The 18,334-nt window shown below is 44.5% G+C and overlaps 1 protein-coding gene across 1 annotated transcript; it reads right to left on the reverse strand.

Annotated features, from left to right (window-relative positions):
• Nucleotides 1-783: 783 nt before the first annotated feature.
• On the reverse strand, nt 784-14,340 carry smarcc2 (SWI/SNF related BAF chromatin remodeling complex subunit C2). Its single transcript, XM_069154979.1, is given in 27 exon segments — nt 784-2,884; nt 3,850-4,058; nt 4,060-4,226; nt 4,330-4,464; nt 4,557-4,720; nt 4,798-4,918; nt 5,008-5,069; nt 5,189-5,350; nt 5,676-5,934; nt 6,036-6,098; nt 6,196-6,312; nt 6,425-6,578; nt 6,664-6,777; nt 6,884-6,955; nt 7,043-7,173; nt 8,765-8,802; nt 8,886-8,939; nt 9,029-9,153; nt 9,277-9,521; nt 10,419-10,494; nt 10,639-10,708; nt 10,793-10,862; nt 10,964-11,056; nt 13,038-13,119; nt 13,261-13,346; nt 13,488-13,607; nt 14,207-14,340. Coding segments are annotated over 27 exon segments (3,165 nt in total). The 5' UTR covers nt 14,318-14,340; the 3' UTR covers nt 784-2,819.
• Between the last annotated feature and the right edge of the window lie 3,994 nt (nt 14,341-18,334).

An 18,334-nucleotide genomic window follows, 5' to 3' on the forward strand; every position in this document is an offset into this window, starting at 1 on the left:
GTTTTTGAAAAAAAAAGTTGGGATGTTGAGTAAATAAAAACAGATCGTGTTGTGCATGATTTGCAAATCATGTAAACCCATATTGAAACATGGATGCTAGGTTTTGAACTGTGCACTGATAAAATGCTGGGTGGTCCCTCTCTTCTTTACCCTGGAGGACGTGGCATCCATGATTTCCAGCAATAATTTAAAAGTTTGATTCGTCAGACCACAGGACAGTTCTCCATTTCACGTTTATATGTTTCCTCTTTGAAACTTGTAGAGTTTCAACCTGCATTTGTGGACGCAGCGATGAACTGTGTTCGATGGTTTTCAGAAGTCCTCCTTAGCCCATGCAGTGATTTCCACTACAGAATTGTGAAATCTTAATCATTTGCCCACAGTTTTTCACAGAGTGGTCAACGTCTCCCCATCTTCACTGCTGAGAGACTCTGCCTCTCTGGGATGCTCTTTTTATATCCAATCATGTTACTGATCTGTTGCCATGGTAACCTGATTAGTTGTGTTCCACGAGGTGTTTTTTTTTTTTTGCTTTACACAACTTTTCCAGTCTTTTGTTGCCCCTCCCTGAATTATTTTGAAAAGTGTTGCTGGCATCAAATTCAAAATGAGAATATATTTTTCATAAAACAATAATATTTGATATTTTGTCTTTGACCTATTTTTTTTTACATGATTTGCAAATCATCTCATTCTGTTACATTTTTAGAAACAGTGTTGTAGATTTACCTCGTCATGCGACTCCTTCGTGCTGCCAGTGAACAAACCACTCGACACAGTGACTCCTCTTCACATCTTTTATTTTTTCCCCAAACATTTTGTAATTAAAACCTGTTTTGTTTTGACCTTTTTTTTTTTTCTTTCTTTAATACAAACTGCCAGAGTAACTGCCAGCACTGATGTGATGGTTTACTGAGGAAAAACTGATTTCTACTGTATAATAATCAACGCGACTGCTGCTACCTTCAGCATAGTGAAAAACGTACAGAAACTGAACAGACACTTATTTCATATCACAAAATCCACACAATGTAATAATAACACAGATAAAAGAAGTCCATTTAGGCTCACGACTTTGGTGAGGACTGCAATACTGGCTTGACGGACATTAACTGTAAAGTTTCACCATCTGACTGGATTATATTTCAGGACACCGACGTGATGTGCCTTTTTTTTTTTTTGTAAATTCTTCAAACTCTGAAGATGCGCGAGAGATGGCACTGAAAAAGAGAACTGAACGGTAACATGGTTTACAGATCTGAAGGGCATGCGTTCACGTACACACATGCTCCGAGTCTCCAACAGATCCGGCGGATCTGTCGAACCACACACAGCGGTGGAGAGGGTAAATATAGGCTACAAAGGTAATAATATACAGGTACAATGTTGACATATCAAAGAAAGAAAATGGAAAAACAGACAGTAAAAAATATAAAAATTGATAGGATAAAAAGTGAGGATATTGTTGCAGATATTAAGGACACAATTCTCCTTTGTCAGCTGTTTTAAAAGGTGCTCTCTTGTGTTAACATTTCTTCTATCTTTTAAAACATGAAATGCACCAACAAAAACCGAGCTGCCCAAAAAACAAAACAGAAAAATCCTCTTCAATTCCCAATAATAAAAACTCACGGAATAAATGAGATAAACATGACTATAAAAACATTTTGGTTTAGCAGGTAACAAAAAGTCAAATCCTGAATAAAACACATACTGTAATGTGGTCGCTTAAAGAATCACGTTATTCCCAGACTTTCTTTCCAGTCATTCTCCTCTCGAACAAAAAACTACATTCCTCACAAATCTACAGCCTGTTCATCCACAAAAACACGAAGCTCCACACTGACGTGTTTTCCTCGAACGTGTGAGAGATGAACACGGTACTTAAAAGGAGGTTTTTTCAGGACCTCAAGCTGTCAGTACTTTCAGGATAGTTCCCTTATTATCATTACAGGGCGTGTTTGTAACAGAAAATCCAGTTTACAGTACGTTTTCTCAAACTGCATCCAAACTAAAGGGGATGTAATTTCAAAGTGGCGTCTTTAAATCAAATCTTTTTTCATTCAATCCAGATTTTTCATTGTTTTTCTTTTAGACATGTGACCTTCAGGCCAGACCCTGTAGAGTGACCGTGTGTCCATGTAAACACAAACAAAAAGGAAAAAGGAAATATTCCCAATCAAAACCTTCAGTACGAAAAGGTGTTTAAGACAACGAAAGCTCGATATAAGTGCTAAAGTTCAATTTCATGGATGCTTCAAGTCTTTCAACGAGTCCTCGGGAAACATATTAAAAGTGCTTTTTTTGTCCTCCTTACATACATTTGAATTAGTACCTACAGTACGAAGAAGGGGGAGGAGGGTCTGAAGCATGAGACTTCACAAACTGTTGCAGGAAAATGAATGCAACAATTTCCAAAACACTGAAAACACAAGATGAGTCTTTTCTCTTGGTCTCCTTGAGTGCCAGCATGTTGGTGAGACCAGCTGAGTTCACCGGAGCTCCAGCGTTTTAAAACGATGAGATGCTGCCGTCCAGTCGGCCACGCCGGATGAAAATCGATTTCCTTCATCAGCCGAGTAAATTTGAGAATCTGTCAGCAGATAGTCGATGCAGAGGCGGATTCATTCAGAGATTATTTTTTTTCTTTCTCATTATTATATTGTCCCGTTGGAAAAAAGTAAAAAAAACAACAATAACAAAAAATGGAAAATGAGTCATTTTTCCTTCGGTTGATGACTTCTTCATTTCAGATGACACAGGCAGGATTCAGAGTGGTCAGAGTCATTCGGTTTCTCAGGCAATTTCTTCTTGTTCTCTCACTGCGGAGGAGGAACCGGAGCCGAGGGGTGCAGCGTCTCCGCCGGAAGAGGAGCGCTGGGCTCTGTGAGGGGGGGGGGGGAAACAGGAGGACATGTGACAAACATCAACCATTCACAGCTGCAAGGTGGTCACCCGTTGGTTTGTGAACGTTATGAAGCCTCCAGTTCAGAGTCTGTCCGTCACCAGCAGGAAGTGACCATATTTGGACGAGCTGGGGGAGGAGCCAGCGGTGGATCTGACTGGAAACCTGACGATACTACGTCCCGCCCACCGATAGCTGTAACCTGACTGCACCACAGGCCTGTCAATCAAACAGACACGCCCCCAAAAACAGGTCTTCATGAATCTTCTTTTCTAATGAATGAGGGATTATTTTCAGATGGACCTCCAGAAAACTAATAAGAAGGAGTGACTTTAGCTAACAACACCGAGAGAACTGATGGACACATTTTATTCACTTTGGATTTGATGAGAGAAGTTGAATGGGAGTCTATGGAGCCGGAGGCTTTTTGGAGCCGACCTCTAGTGGCACTCGCTGGTATTGCAGCTACGTCCACAGTCAATGGTTAAGACAAGTAAATAGGGAGTCACAATATTCCAGACCGGATGAACAAAAGCATGACTAATCATCCACATCTCAGCCGGAGACACCTGAATTTAGCAACAGTCCTCGGTTGGAAGAATTGGGAACAAATAAAACAACCAAGATTTCTCATTTTAATTGAGGGGACCTATTCTTTATCAGAATAAACCTGCAGAAAATTATGGGATGTCTGATTTTGGACATTATAGACAATTTGTAAGAGTAAGAGATCATCTTCACAGCAGTGATAAGACAAACCTTTAAAACTCTGCCCAAAGACAAGATGCAGAAAGAAAACAAGTCGGGACCCAGACCTGAACCTTGCGGGACCCCGCAGCGCTACAGAGTCACACTTTCAAAATTCAATGTGCACATTTGCTTTTCAGTCTGAAGGAAGTGATGCAAAATTAATGTTTCATATTGTGTTTAAATTGCGATCTCACCGTGGAGTACAGGTGTAGTGCTGGAGCTGGAATGAGCCGCCGGGGTCTGGCCCGGGGGGCGAGGGGGCGAGGTTTGAGTGCCCCCCGGAGGCGGCTGGGACTCGGGAGCCGGGGCGGAGGACGCTGGTGGTGCGGGACTGGGGGCCGGCTGCGGCGCTGGTGTGCTGGGAGCTGGCTGAGTCGGAGCCAGGCCTTGGGCAGGGGGGGGCGGCAGCGGTGGGGGTGGCCTGGTTGGAATGGGGGCCGCCGGCCTGGCTGTGCTGCTGGTGCTGGATCTGCTGGAAGTGCTGCTGGCGAGCCCTCATCTCAGCGTATTTCAGCTGCTCCATGTGGAAGGATTGACGGTCGGCCAGCAGCTGCTGCCGCTGGTACTCCAACTGCACACACACACACACACACACTCAGATGTTCAAAGATCTGGGTAAACTACACACTATCTACAGTTTTTTGACACTACATATCCCATGATGCCTCACTCACAGCCTCCCTCTCTCTGTCCATGATGGTTTCCAGTTCTTCAAAGTGTCTCAGTTTAATCTCGAGCTTCTTCATTTGTGTCTCGACCAGCAGAGCGACCAGAGATTTGATCTTCCTCTCCTCCACTGCAGCCAGATGCTGCGAACGAAAGCAAAGGAGATTCTCAGACTTGAAGGGAAACGGATGAAGACAGAAGCGCCGCGTTCAGACGTCGATGTGACGAAGCTCACCTTGGCTTTGACGGCGGCGGCAGCCAGAGCGGAGGCAGCGGCCGTCGCCAGGTTCCCCTCCCCGACATCCCGCTCCACCTTCGCCTTCCTCTCTCCCTCGCTGTCTCCGTCTCTCTGGGCCTCCTCCGCTCCCTCTTTTCCATCCTTCTCTTTCTCCCCGTCGCCTAACAGAAGAACAAGTTTCATTATTTTCCCCCGTGACTTCATCGTTCAGATATCTCCCAGAGAAACCGTTTCGTACCCATCTCCGACTCCGTTTTGTCCGCCTCCCTCTCTCCTTCGGCTTCTCTTCCTCGTTCTTCTTCCTTCTTGCCGTTCTCCGCCTGCTTCTCCTCTTCCTCGGTCGCTCCATCTTTGCTGTCCTGTGTGGAGAAACAGCACGATTATCTTCACAGCAGCTCATCGAGTAAAAATACATATTTTATGCTATCAGAGTGAAGATGCTTCGTACCTTGGCCTCTCTCTTCTCCTCACTCGATTGGTTTTCACTCTTACTTTCATCGTTGTTTTCATCTAAAGGAAACAAGTCAGAACGTTTTATATTCTCCTCCTGTGTCATCACTCTTTCCTTTTTCTTTTTCATTTCTCCCTGCAAATGTATTTTGCACATGTAGCACACGTGTTGATCGTACCGGGCCTCTCTCCCTCCTCCAGGCCGGTGCCGGCGATGCCGCTCCCCTCCAGCCCGTACAGAGGATCCTGTCGGCCGCTGACCCTCGCCGCCTCCTCCACCCGCCGCACGTGAGCCTCCACAAGCGCCGCAGGAACTTCCTCCTTCATACGAGAAAACTCCTCTGAGAGGGAGAGAGATCAGAAATCAGGACTTGATTAGTCTTCTGTAGAAATTTGATTGCTCAGAAATGTACGAACCAACGAATGTACAAGCTTGTTGCAGGATTATTGATGCAGAACTGTTGCTTCCATCTTTTCTGTGCTACCATGAATGCGTTTTGTGTTTTTATTTTTGATTATTGTTCCTCCTTCCAGTTCCCTTTGAGACGTCACGTATTCATCTAAAACATCTTGAACTATTAGCTCACCGCTACAGTTTTTCAGGAGGCTGTAGCTGTAAAAATATTCTTATTTTCTTTACAGCAAAAGAAATGATCTCCTTCTCACCGAGCGCAGACTTGGCTGCAGCCGAGGCCACGCGGGGGTCGACCACGGAGGCGAGGAAGGCCACGGTGCTCATGACGGGGTTTCCCGCTTGGCTGAACGGTATCGGCTGGTAGGCCAGCGGGCCCAGAGTCGACGAGGTGTCCTCCAAATACGGGTCCTCGATGGGCAGCCGCAGGAAGTGCAGGATGCACTCGTCCTGCGTGCGGCTGCCGACGTGCTCCGACACCTTGTTCCAGTCGTCCTTGTACATCTCGAGGCCCTGAGGAAGGTGAGAGCCGCGGTTATCTCCTCACTTCCTGCTTCGGTTTTTATTGTGGCTGGTTTTACCATGTTTTTGTGTTGTGAGGGTAAAGACTGTACCTCCAGGAGTAGTAGTGTTTCCTGCTCTGTCCAGTCCCTCATGGAGCTCGCCGCACTCTTGCTCTGCACACAACAGCATCACAACAACTTAGTTTCTACGATCGGTGACTGGAAGTCGTCCTGTCATCCACCCTCTTGTTTTTGTGTGTTTTTTTTTTACCTTTACAGAGCCGCTCTTCTTGCTGTACATGTCGGTCCGCAGCCCAAAGTTCTGCAGGTCGGCCGGCTTGTCCTTCACTTTGTCTGGGAACGACATCATCGACTGGGTGGCGGGGGTCTGCAGGGACACAGAGAGACACGTGTCAGATAGCTTCTACAACATGTGTGTGTGTGTGTGTGTGTGTGTGTGTGTGTGTGTGTGTGTGTGTGTGTGTGTGTGTAATGTGGACCTGGGACGTCTTGGGCTGCAGCGGCACCAGGCTGGACGGCGTGTCGGCCAGGACGTGGAAGTGAGAGGTGGGCGGGGGCCCCATGGGCGTGGGCCGGCTCTCCGAGTCCACCTGGTAGTTGATGAGTCCCCACTGCTCCAGGAAGGCGTGAACTCTGCAGCACAGTTTAAAAAAAAAACAGAGTTTGAACTGATTGTGTTTAAACTGATGAGAAATATCCTCCTCGGTCCTCCGCCCACCTCATGATCGCACACACGTCTCCCGCCAGGTTCCTGCGGCAGGCGGTGGAGGTCAGGTACTCCTGAGGGTTCAGGCGGTAGGTGTCGATCATGAAGTTCCTGTACGCCAGATAACTAAAAGGAAACAGTATGACATCACTTCCTGTTGCACCGTATGTAAAAATGTCCAACAGATAATTAGATAATGTAAAACTGTGCTGTATACAGATTAAACACTCACATCTCGGGAGTTTTGGATTTGTTTTTCCCGTTGAAAAACTCCGGCAGGGCTCTGCGCTCAATGGCGTGAACACTGAAGGGAAAACAGTTTGGATAAGATGTATGTATGTGTGTGTGTGTGTGTGTGTGTGTGTGTGTGTGTGTGTGTGTTGATTGTTACCTGTTGTAGTCGAACCAGGCGGCGTAGCTCGGGATGATGATGTGGTGGGTTTGCTCAGTCACGTTGTCCTCGTGTAGGTCGGACCCTTTCACCGGTTCTCCCTTCACACTTGGAGAGCCCTCTTCCTCTTCCTGTTTTAACACACACACACACACACACACACACACACACACACACACACACACACACACACACACACACACGTTTACGAATTCAAGATGAGCCATTCTCATGCTCTCTGGGAATAACAAAATGTCCCTGGATGTTTTCAGGAATCTCCAAAAATTTGAAACCAGACATGTTAGCGAAGGAAGCGGTCATTTGAATATCAATTTTAAACTTTTAAAATAAAAAAAAGTAAGAAAAAGGATATCGTGACAAAGGAATACAATTAAATGGCCTACAAAATAAAAGATGGAGGATGAACCAACAGAAGGGAAAGAATAATAACTGGTGGATTATAAAATATGTCGCAGCACCTTGAACAGTAGTTACACATTTTGTAATCAGTGTTAAGAAAAGGAAATGAGTTTGATGTAATGCAGAAAATATGAAGGAGGGAAGAACAGCTGCGATTACAGAGTGCAACTGGGCTAATTATAAGACTGTCGTGGTCAAATTAAACCAGAAGGGGGCACTAGTGAAACTTTATGGATGTAAAAACCGAAGAAGAAGAAGAAGAAGAGGACAGGTAACAGGTACTCGAGGAGCTGTGAACACCTCTTTGTTAAAAGTGGTGAAAGGTTTGGCTGAATGTGGATTTATGGACGGCGATTATGGATTTTTATACACAACAAGTTGAACATTATTAATGATAATTAAAAAAAAAGAGGATTTAAGTTCAGGTTCAGCCGCTGCAGGTCAAATAAAAAAAAATTCTTAACGACGAAGGAAGAGCTTCGAGATGTGCGCGTGCGCAGGTAAACACCGGGACATCCCGGCACCGGTTGTTGTCACCACCGGAGGCCGGCGGGGACATCTAACTGTCGGGGAGAGGATGCAGAGACCCGCTGACGGGAGTCTCCAGCGCGTCTCTTCTTCAGGGCACCGGGGCAGAGGACTCATTCACCGGGATCACCGACGACAGGTAGGTGGGTCGGTGCTTATTGACATGAACGACGATTGACGTTTGTGTGCGCACGTGTCAGGGCGTAAATCTAACGCAGGTCGAAATGATTTATTCATGGATGTGTGAAACTGGACGGATGTGCTAAAAGCTGAAAAAGCTGCATTTAACCGGGAAAACTGAAACAAAATAAGGCTGGTAATCTAAAAAAGATCCAAATCAGAGGTTCAATGTTCTCCTGATGATGTTAAAGAGGCCAAAATGGAGCCAGAAACCCAAAGTCTGGAGATGTTTTGGTCATGATGGATTCAGCTCCTGGTTGAAGGAGTCTGGGAAGCTTTTTATGATTTAAAAAAATAAAATGTAAAAAAAAAAAGGACTTTGACGCCTCTGCAGACAGATTAATGTGACTAAAAGGACTAAGACTAAACTCGGCTGGTTGTATGAGCCTATAGCTGTGTGTGACCATTTAATGTACAGGATACAAAGACACAGGTACAGGCAGGACCTTCCAGTACAAGTAGGACCTTCCAGTCACGGTACAAGTAGGACCTTTCAGTCAGGTGACAGGAGGAGTGTTGTGTTGTTCTGCCACATGCTGGTGTGCCTCCCTTCAGTGGTACAGATTATGTTTCTTTTATCTGGTTGTACTTTACCTTTCCTGTCGTCTCCATGGACTCATCCTCCTGCTCGTCTGTTCGAATCAAAGAAAAGAAAGATCTCGTTAGCAGCTCTCAGTGGAATAAAAGAAGTGTCTCTATGTTTAAGGAATCTCACCCATATCGGTCCCTCCTTTGACCGGGGTGGAGTCCGAGTCCTTCTTGGTGTTATCTGCAGGGAGACGGAGAAATAGTTTGGATTAAAAGTTGTTGTTGTTGTTGTTTTTATTGCTATTTTAGTGTGTTTGTGGACTTGCGTACTTGTCTTGGCCGGGTTTCCCTCTTCAGACGCTGGAACAGGCGATGCTTCATCCAGGTCCTTCGACAGATCCTCCTGCTCCTCCTCCCTCTGGCCACGTTTGGACTTGGTGTACGGGGTCGTCGGCCTGTCAACGCGCACACACACACACACACACACACACACACACACACACACACACACCGTTTAAGATGACATCATCTCTGTTGTTGTTGATGTGATATCTGTGGAGTTCGTCCCCGTCACCGACCCTTTCTTGGTGTTCTTCTTCTTGCTCTCCTGCGGCGGGGGGGTGGGGGAGGGCGACGGCGAGCGCTTCCTCTTCTTGGCGCTGCCGGGCTTCTTGTCCCGCCGCTCGTCCGGCGTGGTCACCTCGTCCGTCAGCGTCTTGGCGGAGATCCTCTTCCTCTTCGGGCAGCCCTCTCCCACCTCGTAGTCCTCCTCGTTCATCCACTCGTTGTACTGGTCCAGGTCTAAGATCCACTTGGCGTGGACCTGAAACGTTACCGCCATCTTTATCACGGTTCAACCAGAAACACGGTTTTTGTCGTTTTACTTTCAACATGGTACAATTTACCCTCATCAGTGACCGGAACAAGTTCTATTTAGGCAGTAAGAGCTGGATTAAAAAGAAAACAAGTGTATTTGAGGTTAATATATATTGTTTATGATCAGTTTTATAAGAGAGAAATCTATGAATCTGTTTTTTTTTTTTTTTACTTTAGAGCAGTGTTTGGATTATGTGATTGTTTAGATCAAACATGTTTGATTTTTGCGGTGAATTTTCTCGAAAATGGCAATTTAATTTGTTGTTTGAGTTTATAAATGAGATTTTAGCGGTAAAATTGTGGAAATTTGAGAACCATCACGGGGCTTAAAGTGATAAAAAGAGTCTAAAAGTGACAAATCTTTCCAGAACAGACCGTCTGTGACTGTAATATAGAAACAACGAATACATCTGCTGTCAGAATAAGAGCTTTACATGTTTAATTAATAATAATTTAACAAAGACTGTATGCACAAAACCAAAGTTCAATCTCTTACAGCAATCGCGGGGCAATTTGGCAAAATTGGAAGCTCGCTAAAATATCGTGGAGATTCCTTGAATTTGCGTTAATTATTGCGATCTCAAGATTGTGATTTCCTGGAGAAACTAACTTATTTATTTCTTTGAATCTTGAGAGTTTTTACAAAAGAAACATGATGGAAATTTCCATCCCATAATAAGTACACAGCGTCAGTAAAGAGCTGGAATCAGCAGACACAAAATATGTTCATGATGTAGTTGAACAATGTGGAATATGTGTCTTTAAACATAGAATGTATTTAAACAGAATATTACAAAAAATATTTTGCACAGTTTAAATTGAGATCTATTTTTTTAAGAACTACCTTCCTGGGCTTCTCTGGACTCGGAGGATCCTCCACCGCCGCCTCCACTTCGCTGGCTGGGATCCAGGTGTCGTAACTAAACAGAGAGATGGGTGGGGTCAAAGGTCAAGCCATGTAAAAACATGCACGTTGAGGCGTGTGAAAGCACCGCGGCGCTTAACCTTAAAGAAACCAAGCGCGGAGGCCGATCCAGTGAAGAGTGTGCGAGAGATGAACCAACCTGTCGGGAAAATATCCCCAATGCAGCAGCACCTGTTTGTCCCTCTTCATCACAGGACGCACCCACTCCTCTGGAACGAAGAGAGGACATGATGTCAGCACAACAAACCGAGAGGAAATCCTACAGGCAGACTTTTAAGAAGTGGAGGCGTCACCTTCCTCCAGACTGGAAGGAATGGGAACAACGACGTGGGAGCTGGAGGCCTTGTCCTCGGTCACCGAGCCCTGGAAACACACGCACGGCATTTCAATTAAATACGCGCTTTTTATCTTAAAAAAAAACCAATACTTTTGTGACAACATAAAAAAATTAAAAAAAACCCCACCTGATGTCTTTTGATGATGTCTTTCAGCTTCCCGAGCAGTTTGGGCTCGATGTCAGAGCTCAGGTAGATGACGGGTCGAGTCAGGCAGTTGTTCTGGAGGAAAAGCAGCCGATGTGTGAAATTAATTAAACATATATATACAGTGGGTACGGAAAGAATTCAGACCCCTTTACATTTTTCACTCTTTGTTTCATTGCAGCCATTTGCTAAAATCAAAAAAGTTCATTTTATTTCTCATTAATGTACACTCAGCACCCCATCTTGACAGAAAAAAACAGAAATGTAGAAATTTGTGCAAATTTATTAAAAAAGAAAAACTGAAATATCACATGGTCATAAGTATTCAGACCCTTTGCTCAGTATTGAGTAGAAGCACCCTTTTGAGCTCGTACAGCCATGAGTCTTCTTGGGAATGATGCAACAAGCTTTTCACACCTGGATTTGGGGATCCTCTGCCATTCTTCCTTGCAGATCCTCTCCAGTTCCATCAGGTTGGATGGTGAACGTTGGTGGACAGCCATTTTCAGGTCTCTCCAGAGATGCTCAATTGGGTTTAGGTCAGGGCTCTGGCTGGGCCAGTCAAGAATGGTCACAGAGTTGTTCCGAAGCCACTCCTTTGTTATTTTAGCTGTGTGCTTAGGGTCATTGTCTTGTTGGAAGGTGAACCTTCGGCCCAGTCTGAGGTCCAGAGCACTCTGGAAGAGGTTTTCTTCCAGGATATCTCTGTACTTGGCCGCATTCATCTTTCCTTCAATTGCAACCAGTCGTCCTGTCCCTGCAGCTGAAAAACACCCCCATAGCATGATGCTGTCACCACCATGTTTCACTGTTGGGATTGTATTGGGCAGGTGATGAGCAGTGCCTGGTTTTCTCCACACATACCGCTTAGAATTAATGCCAAAAAGTTCAATCTTGGTCTCATCAGACCAGAGAATCTTATTTCTCATAGTCTGGGAGTCCTTCATGTGTTTTTTTGTCAAACTCTATGCGGGCTTTCATATGTCTTGCACTGAGGAGAGGCTTCCGTCGGGCCACTCTGCCATAAAGCCCCGACTGGTGGAGGGCTGCAGTGATAGTTGACTTTGTGGAACTTTCTCCCATCTCCCTACTGCATCTCTGGAGCTCAGCCACAGTGATCTTTGGGTTCTTCTTTACCTCTCTCACCAAGGCTCTTCTCCCACGATTGCTCAGTTTGGCTGGACGGCCAGGTCTAGGAAGAGTTCTGGTCGTCCCAAACTTCTTCCATTTAAGGATTATGGAGGCCACTGTGCTCTTAGGAACCTTGAGTGCTGCAGAAATTATTTTGTAACCTTGGCCAGATCTGTGCCTTGCCACAATTCTGTCTCTGAGCTCCTTGGACAGTTCCTTCGACCTCATGATTCTCATTTGCTCTGACATGCACTGTGAGCTGTAAGGTCTTATATAGACAGGTGTGTGCCTTTCCTAATCAAGTCCAATCAGTTTAATTAAACACAGCTGGACTCCAATGAAGGAGTAGAACCATCTCAAGGAGGATCAGAAGAAATGGACAGCATGTGAGTTAAATATGAGTGTCACAGCAAAGGGTCTGAATACTTATGACCATGTGATATTTCAGTTTTTCTTTTTTAATAAATTTGCACAAATTTCTACATTTCTATTTTTTTTCTGTCAAGATGGGGTGCTGAGTGTACATTAATGAGAAATAAAATGAACTTTTTTGATTTTAGCAAATGGCTGCAATGAAACAAAGAGTGAAAACTGTAAAGGGGTCTGAATACTTTCCGTACCCACTGTACAAGGATTCATTTAACTTTCCTGTGATCTCCTTTAAAAAAAAAGAAGAAAAAAAAAGACCTCTGCAGATGAGGAGATCTGGATCTTGTAAATCTACAGGACTGATTAAGAAGGATTACTGTGGTCACATGACCGCGCGTCCTTCAGCGTTTCGATCTGTAAATATGACGTAAGCGGAGGAGACGTGCGACCTCTGAAACCACCGTGTTGTCTTTGCAATCATTCAGATCAACTTTTACTCGTCCAGGTGACGAGTTTAAACGAATATTGATGGACGAGAGCGCTGAAACGAACCCACCTGCACCAAGGACTTCTCGATGGTCATGAACATCTCCACGTTCCGGTCCATCCTCGACGGATTCTGGAAGTCAAACCTGCGCCTACCAGGAAGTTAGACTGGAGTTACACATGAAACGGAAACACGGCCACAATCCAACCCGAGCTCCGCGACTTTACACCCTTTTATCTGTGACCCGTCTGATTACCAGCACCATTAAAGTCAGCTAGAAGGACAGTCTTACCATCCCTGGTCACTCTTGAACTTGTAGGCAGCAGCCAGGATGTGGCAGAGAGCCCCCCCGGACTTAAAGTCCAGGAAACACTTCATCTGCAGGTAGAAAACACAGCCCGGTCAGACACAGGGCGAAGTCATGCAGGTGTTTTGTGAGTTGGAGGGGGGGATGTGGTGGGGTGTGGGTGGATGTGTGTGTGTGGGGGGGGGGGGGGGGGGGGGGTAAAGGTGACATACTGGCAGCTTGGTGAGCGGAGGGTTGCTGACATGCCGGCCGAACACCTCCTCCTGGAACTGGAGCAGCTGGACCACCAGGCTGGACAGGGACTTGTTGGTGGGGGGCTCGGCCTGGATGTACTGGGGGAGACCCGCAGAGGGACGTCAGAGCAGACTCATGGCAACTTTCACTGCTTTCACTTTTTACCATTGAGAGTGAGGACGGGATTTACTGAATTTCACCTTTTATTACTGGTGTGTGAGTGGGTGTTGTTTTTATTTTATTTTTAACTACATCATATATTTTCTTGGATCTACGTGTCTGAACGGCAGCACGCCGCTGCGTGTTATCCAACACCGCTGCTGGCTCCAGTCAGCCAACATCTGGATCCGAGCTGCTGCACCGTTAGCTCATGAGCTAACTAGCCCGCTAGCAGGCTAAAGTCACCCCTTTAAAAAAAAAAAGAAAGAAATCCATCGTCCCGGGTCGGACTGCGGGCTGCTCTCAGGTCGGGTCAGCCACAACTACCGCACAGGCGCGCCGCCATTAGCGTGCGCATCTGGCGCAGCTGTCGGCTCAGCATCCTTTTGTATCCGGCTGAGAGAGTCGAACAGCTGGACCTCCGCAGCACCCTCCCTCCTCTCTTTGTCACCGCCGCTGCCCAATAGGTAAAGCGGCCACATTTCGGGCTGAAAACCGCGAGCTCCGCGCGTACGAGTACAAAACATGCGGTTAGTACCTTTTTGTAATTCTTTCCCAGCCACACGCGGACATTATCAAACTGAGAAACGGTGTCAGACGCTTCGAAATATTTTACATTCGGGCCGCCGTCTTTCTTCCGCACCGCCATCTTTGCCTGCAGACAACTAGTCGACGTCGCCCGCCGCCCAGCGGCCGCAGCGTGCAACTGCAGCTGCTGCACAACACAGAGGGGCTGTAATGACCGCCGGTGAGCAACAGGGGGCGCAGTGGTGTCGCTAATGTTTTCATCCTCCGACACGATGGGAGTCAGAATCACCTGATGAAGTCTTATTTACCTGAAAGTGAATCACTTATCATGCAAAATTATTTCAGTATTATTGGAGTGTTATTATTGATCCATTAACAAGTAATCAGCAGTATTTCAACGCTGCAGTTAGACCTGGTGGAGCAGATTTGACCATCTTTATATACAGTACTGTTCACTGCAAGATAAATGTGCAATCTGCGTTTGAGTTTAAAGAAGACTAAAATAAAAATTGTCAGGCAAAGTACAAATATCTCAAACTTTAAATATTAAGTACAGTACGAGATTATTTGGTTACTTTGCAGAGGATGTTCATGGTGGATATAAAACTAAAACTGTAAATCTCTTCCACGTAACTCAGCTGAAGCTTCTAATTTCTACATTTAACAAGGACAAGGTCACTCAAATGTTGTTACATATTTATTTCAGTCCTATCGGGCAGATTAAATGGGTAAATTACATAGTCTCACTTCACCAGAGTGATGAATTTTACATACATATGTGAAAATATAATACAGCTCACCGTGAGTACAAACACACAAAAGACTTTTATTTTGAAAGGCATTTAGAGCCAATCAGAATGTCAGTGGCGGTGAAGTATATAAAAATCTACAATACATATCATCCCTGTCAGTCTAATCAGTGAGTTTGGTTTCATCACTGGTCACATATCTGCACATGGTTTTGTGAATCAACAGGTAGCTCGATGGATCACTTCACATTAAGTGTCAGTCAGAGGAAAAACATCTGTTTGGTAATCAAGTGTGACGCAGGCTTCACAAGTGTCTTCCAGTGTATCACTTAATGCTTCTTCAGCGAGTGTGACAGAGAGATTGATTATGTCAAAGCCTTGAATTGTGTCCACGAGGAGGCAAAATGTCAGATCACCAAAATAGAACACTTGTATGTGAATTTGTGAGAAAACATGAGCGTAAAAAAATATATAAAAGGGATTTTTAAAAGATGGCCTCCTGCAGCAGGAACTGAGTCATTTGAGAAAGAAGGCAGGAAAGAGAGTGAAACGGGATCCATGTAATTAAAGTCTGTTTGACAAGCAGTTTGTGAATCTGTGACGAGTGGACATACTGTATTTATTAAAAGTGATCTATCTATTAATAATCTATTTGATAAGTATAGTATGTGTTGTACTTTAGGCCGGCTGCCAGTCAGTTACTTTGACGTGAAACCACTTGATTCCACAGTTTGCACTGTATTTCTTATCATTTTACATCTTTGATTGATCAGTAGTCTGAGTGTGACAGCTGCAGTGAAGGCCTCAATAATCCCAATTTGAATCTTATGGTTTTATGTGTCATTTTAAATATATTTCTGGATAAATTAAACTAACTTCTTGGGGAAAAATACAGGAAATATGTACGGAAAGAAGTTTTATTTTGCTTTTATGAAAGATCTTTTTGGACAAAAGTGATATAGGGGCGGTCATCTGCAATGCACGTCATCGTTTAAGGCAGCGGTTCTTTAACCTGGGCTCTCCGGAGACATCTTGGGGCCTTCAGAATGATTAATAGGATTAAAAAAAAACATGAAAAATACACATAAAAATACATTATTTTTTATTTCATGTTGTTTTTGTTATTGTTTTTGTGTGTTGTGAAAATATATTTTACTCCAAAGATACTCAAATAAAACATTCAGAGAAATAAAAATGTCTCTGGTGAAACTGCACACTTGATATGTAGAACATGAGGAGTCGCAGTGATGCAGCGCCGCATTTAAAAAGGTCACATGGGAGTTAAAGTTGGGGATTCACTGTCAGAATCACAATGTTCACGCTAGATTTCATCCTCTATCCTTTAATATGTGAAATACTGGGATATTGTCCTCCAGTTGTCATTTGATTTCTGCTTGTGAAACTCTTATTTTAATATAAACAAGCATAAATGATCATTAATTTGTAGTGATTAGGGAAATGTCAGACCTCAGTAATGCATGCTTGGTCACACTTACTTAATATTATATGATTTACAATAAACTTCTGTAAAATTATAGAAATATTACAGCAAACACTTAAGTCCCAATATATTAAATATGTGCAAGAAAGAAAGTAGTTATCTGTTATCTGTGATCTATGCTTTCATTGACAGGATTTTCTTTATGCTTTCTGTACTCCCAAAATGAGATGATCTGGGGAAAAAGTGAGAAATTCAGCATAAATTAAAAAAAAACAGAAATAACAGGATGAAATATAGATATGTCTGACGCTTCTCATGTCTCTGACCTTTTTACTGCTTCTCATTTCGACAGGCCGAAAATTAACCTTCATTAACAGAGAGAGAGAGAGTGTGTGTGTGTGTGTGTGTGTGTGTGTGTGTGTGTGTGTGTGTGTGTGTGCGCGTGTGTGTGTGCGTGTGTGTGCGTGTGTGTGTTACATGACCCGGACTAATTTGTGAAAGCCTAGAGACAACACTAGGAAGAAGAGCAGTGCTTCTTGAACTAGTATTCCTCCGACTCTTGCTGTGTTTGTATTTGCTCATGAGCGTGTGTGTGCATATCTGTGTACATGGCGTGTGTGTGTGCATCCGTCTGCGCTGAAGGAGTGAGAGTGAAGCCTATTGATTATTTTAATCCTCCTATTTGTGAGTCTGTGATCCTCTCGGCTCAGCCGTCCACAGGGGGATTGCTAATGGGGCTGAACGCTTCCCTCCTCAGCCCTCTCTCCCTGTCCAATTAGCTTAGCGCTTGAATCTGCGAGGTGTGTGTGTGTGTGTGTGGGGGGGGGGGGGGGGGGTGACTTACAGGGAGGGAGACCCCCCCTCTCCCAGTCCAGCATCTCCCAATCCTCCTTGTCGGCTACACATTCAGCAAGAACCTCCTCATCCAGAATAGTATTGCCGCTCACCTTTTAATTAAAATCTCCTTGTTGTTACTCTGCGGAGGTGAGATCTTCCTCTGCTCTTTCCATGTTTCATTTTCACAGCGCGGCTCTGCTGAGGGAAGAGGAAGCGGCAGCAGGTGAAGAAACAAGGTTTTATAAGGAGAAGATGTCTTTCGACAGGTTTCCGTAGCGCCACCTTTTGTTCTCCGTACTCGTCCTGTTAGTATGAATGTTCGGCTCTCGCCTCCAGTTTAAATTTAGAAAACCAAACCTGTAATTGCATTTGTGAAACAAAAGGACGCCGTGCACAAAGTCAGAAGGCAGTGTTTGATGCAATTTAAAATTACACACAGGTTTCACCCCTCTGACGCGAAGCTGCATCGAATCTGCAACCTGTTTCTAAAAAAGTTGGGTCAAATGTAAATAAAACCAGATATGTGCAGACGTCCTCTCCTACACACGAGTTATACGTTCCTCACAGTGGTGATTTATTTGAGATAAAGTCCAGAGACCTGATTCAAATGTATTTTTTAATGCAAACTCTCAACCATGATAGATTTTATATTTCTGCTGCTGCTGCTACCAATATGAGGAGGCCCATCCTGACTTTTTCTGAATTTGATGTTACAATTTATCTTGACTTTTTAAAAATTTTATACAGATTAATGTGTCAATCAGGTGATTCTGTGGTTAAGATGAAAAGATCGCATAAAACAAGCCAATAATATGCACACATTTTTACATCGGTTTTACAGTAAATAGGGCATTTTGAGGTGCAAGTTTCTCTGGCCCCGCCTGCATCAACACGCCCTCTGGTGGACACAAGTTGAATTGTGGTACAGACGGTCCGTCGGGTCGTATGTTGCCCATGTGTGCATAAAAGCCTAAATTACTGCAAAACTGACCACTGGTTGTACTTTGTTCTTCATGCTAATTAATGTAAATTGTTCTCTAAATTCACACATCACACAACAGATCTCGACACCTGCTTCTTAATCCTCCTGTCGTGTACAGAGAAAAGAATA

The sequence above is a fragment of the Embiotoca jacksoni genome, unplaced genomic scaffold (assembly GCF_022577435.1).
Source record: "Embiotoca jacksoni isolate LCO1_2020_lvr unplaced genomic scaffold, fEmbJac1.0.p SCAF_1, whole genome shotgun sequence".
In the NCBI taxonomy this organism is placed as follows: Eukaryota; Metazoa; Chordata; class Actinopteri; family Embiotocidae; genus Embiotoca; species Embiotoca jacksoni.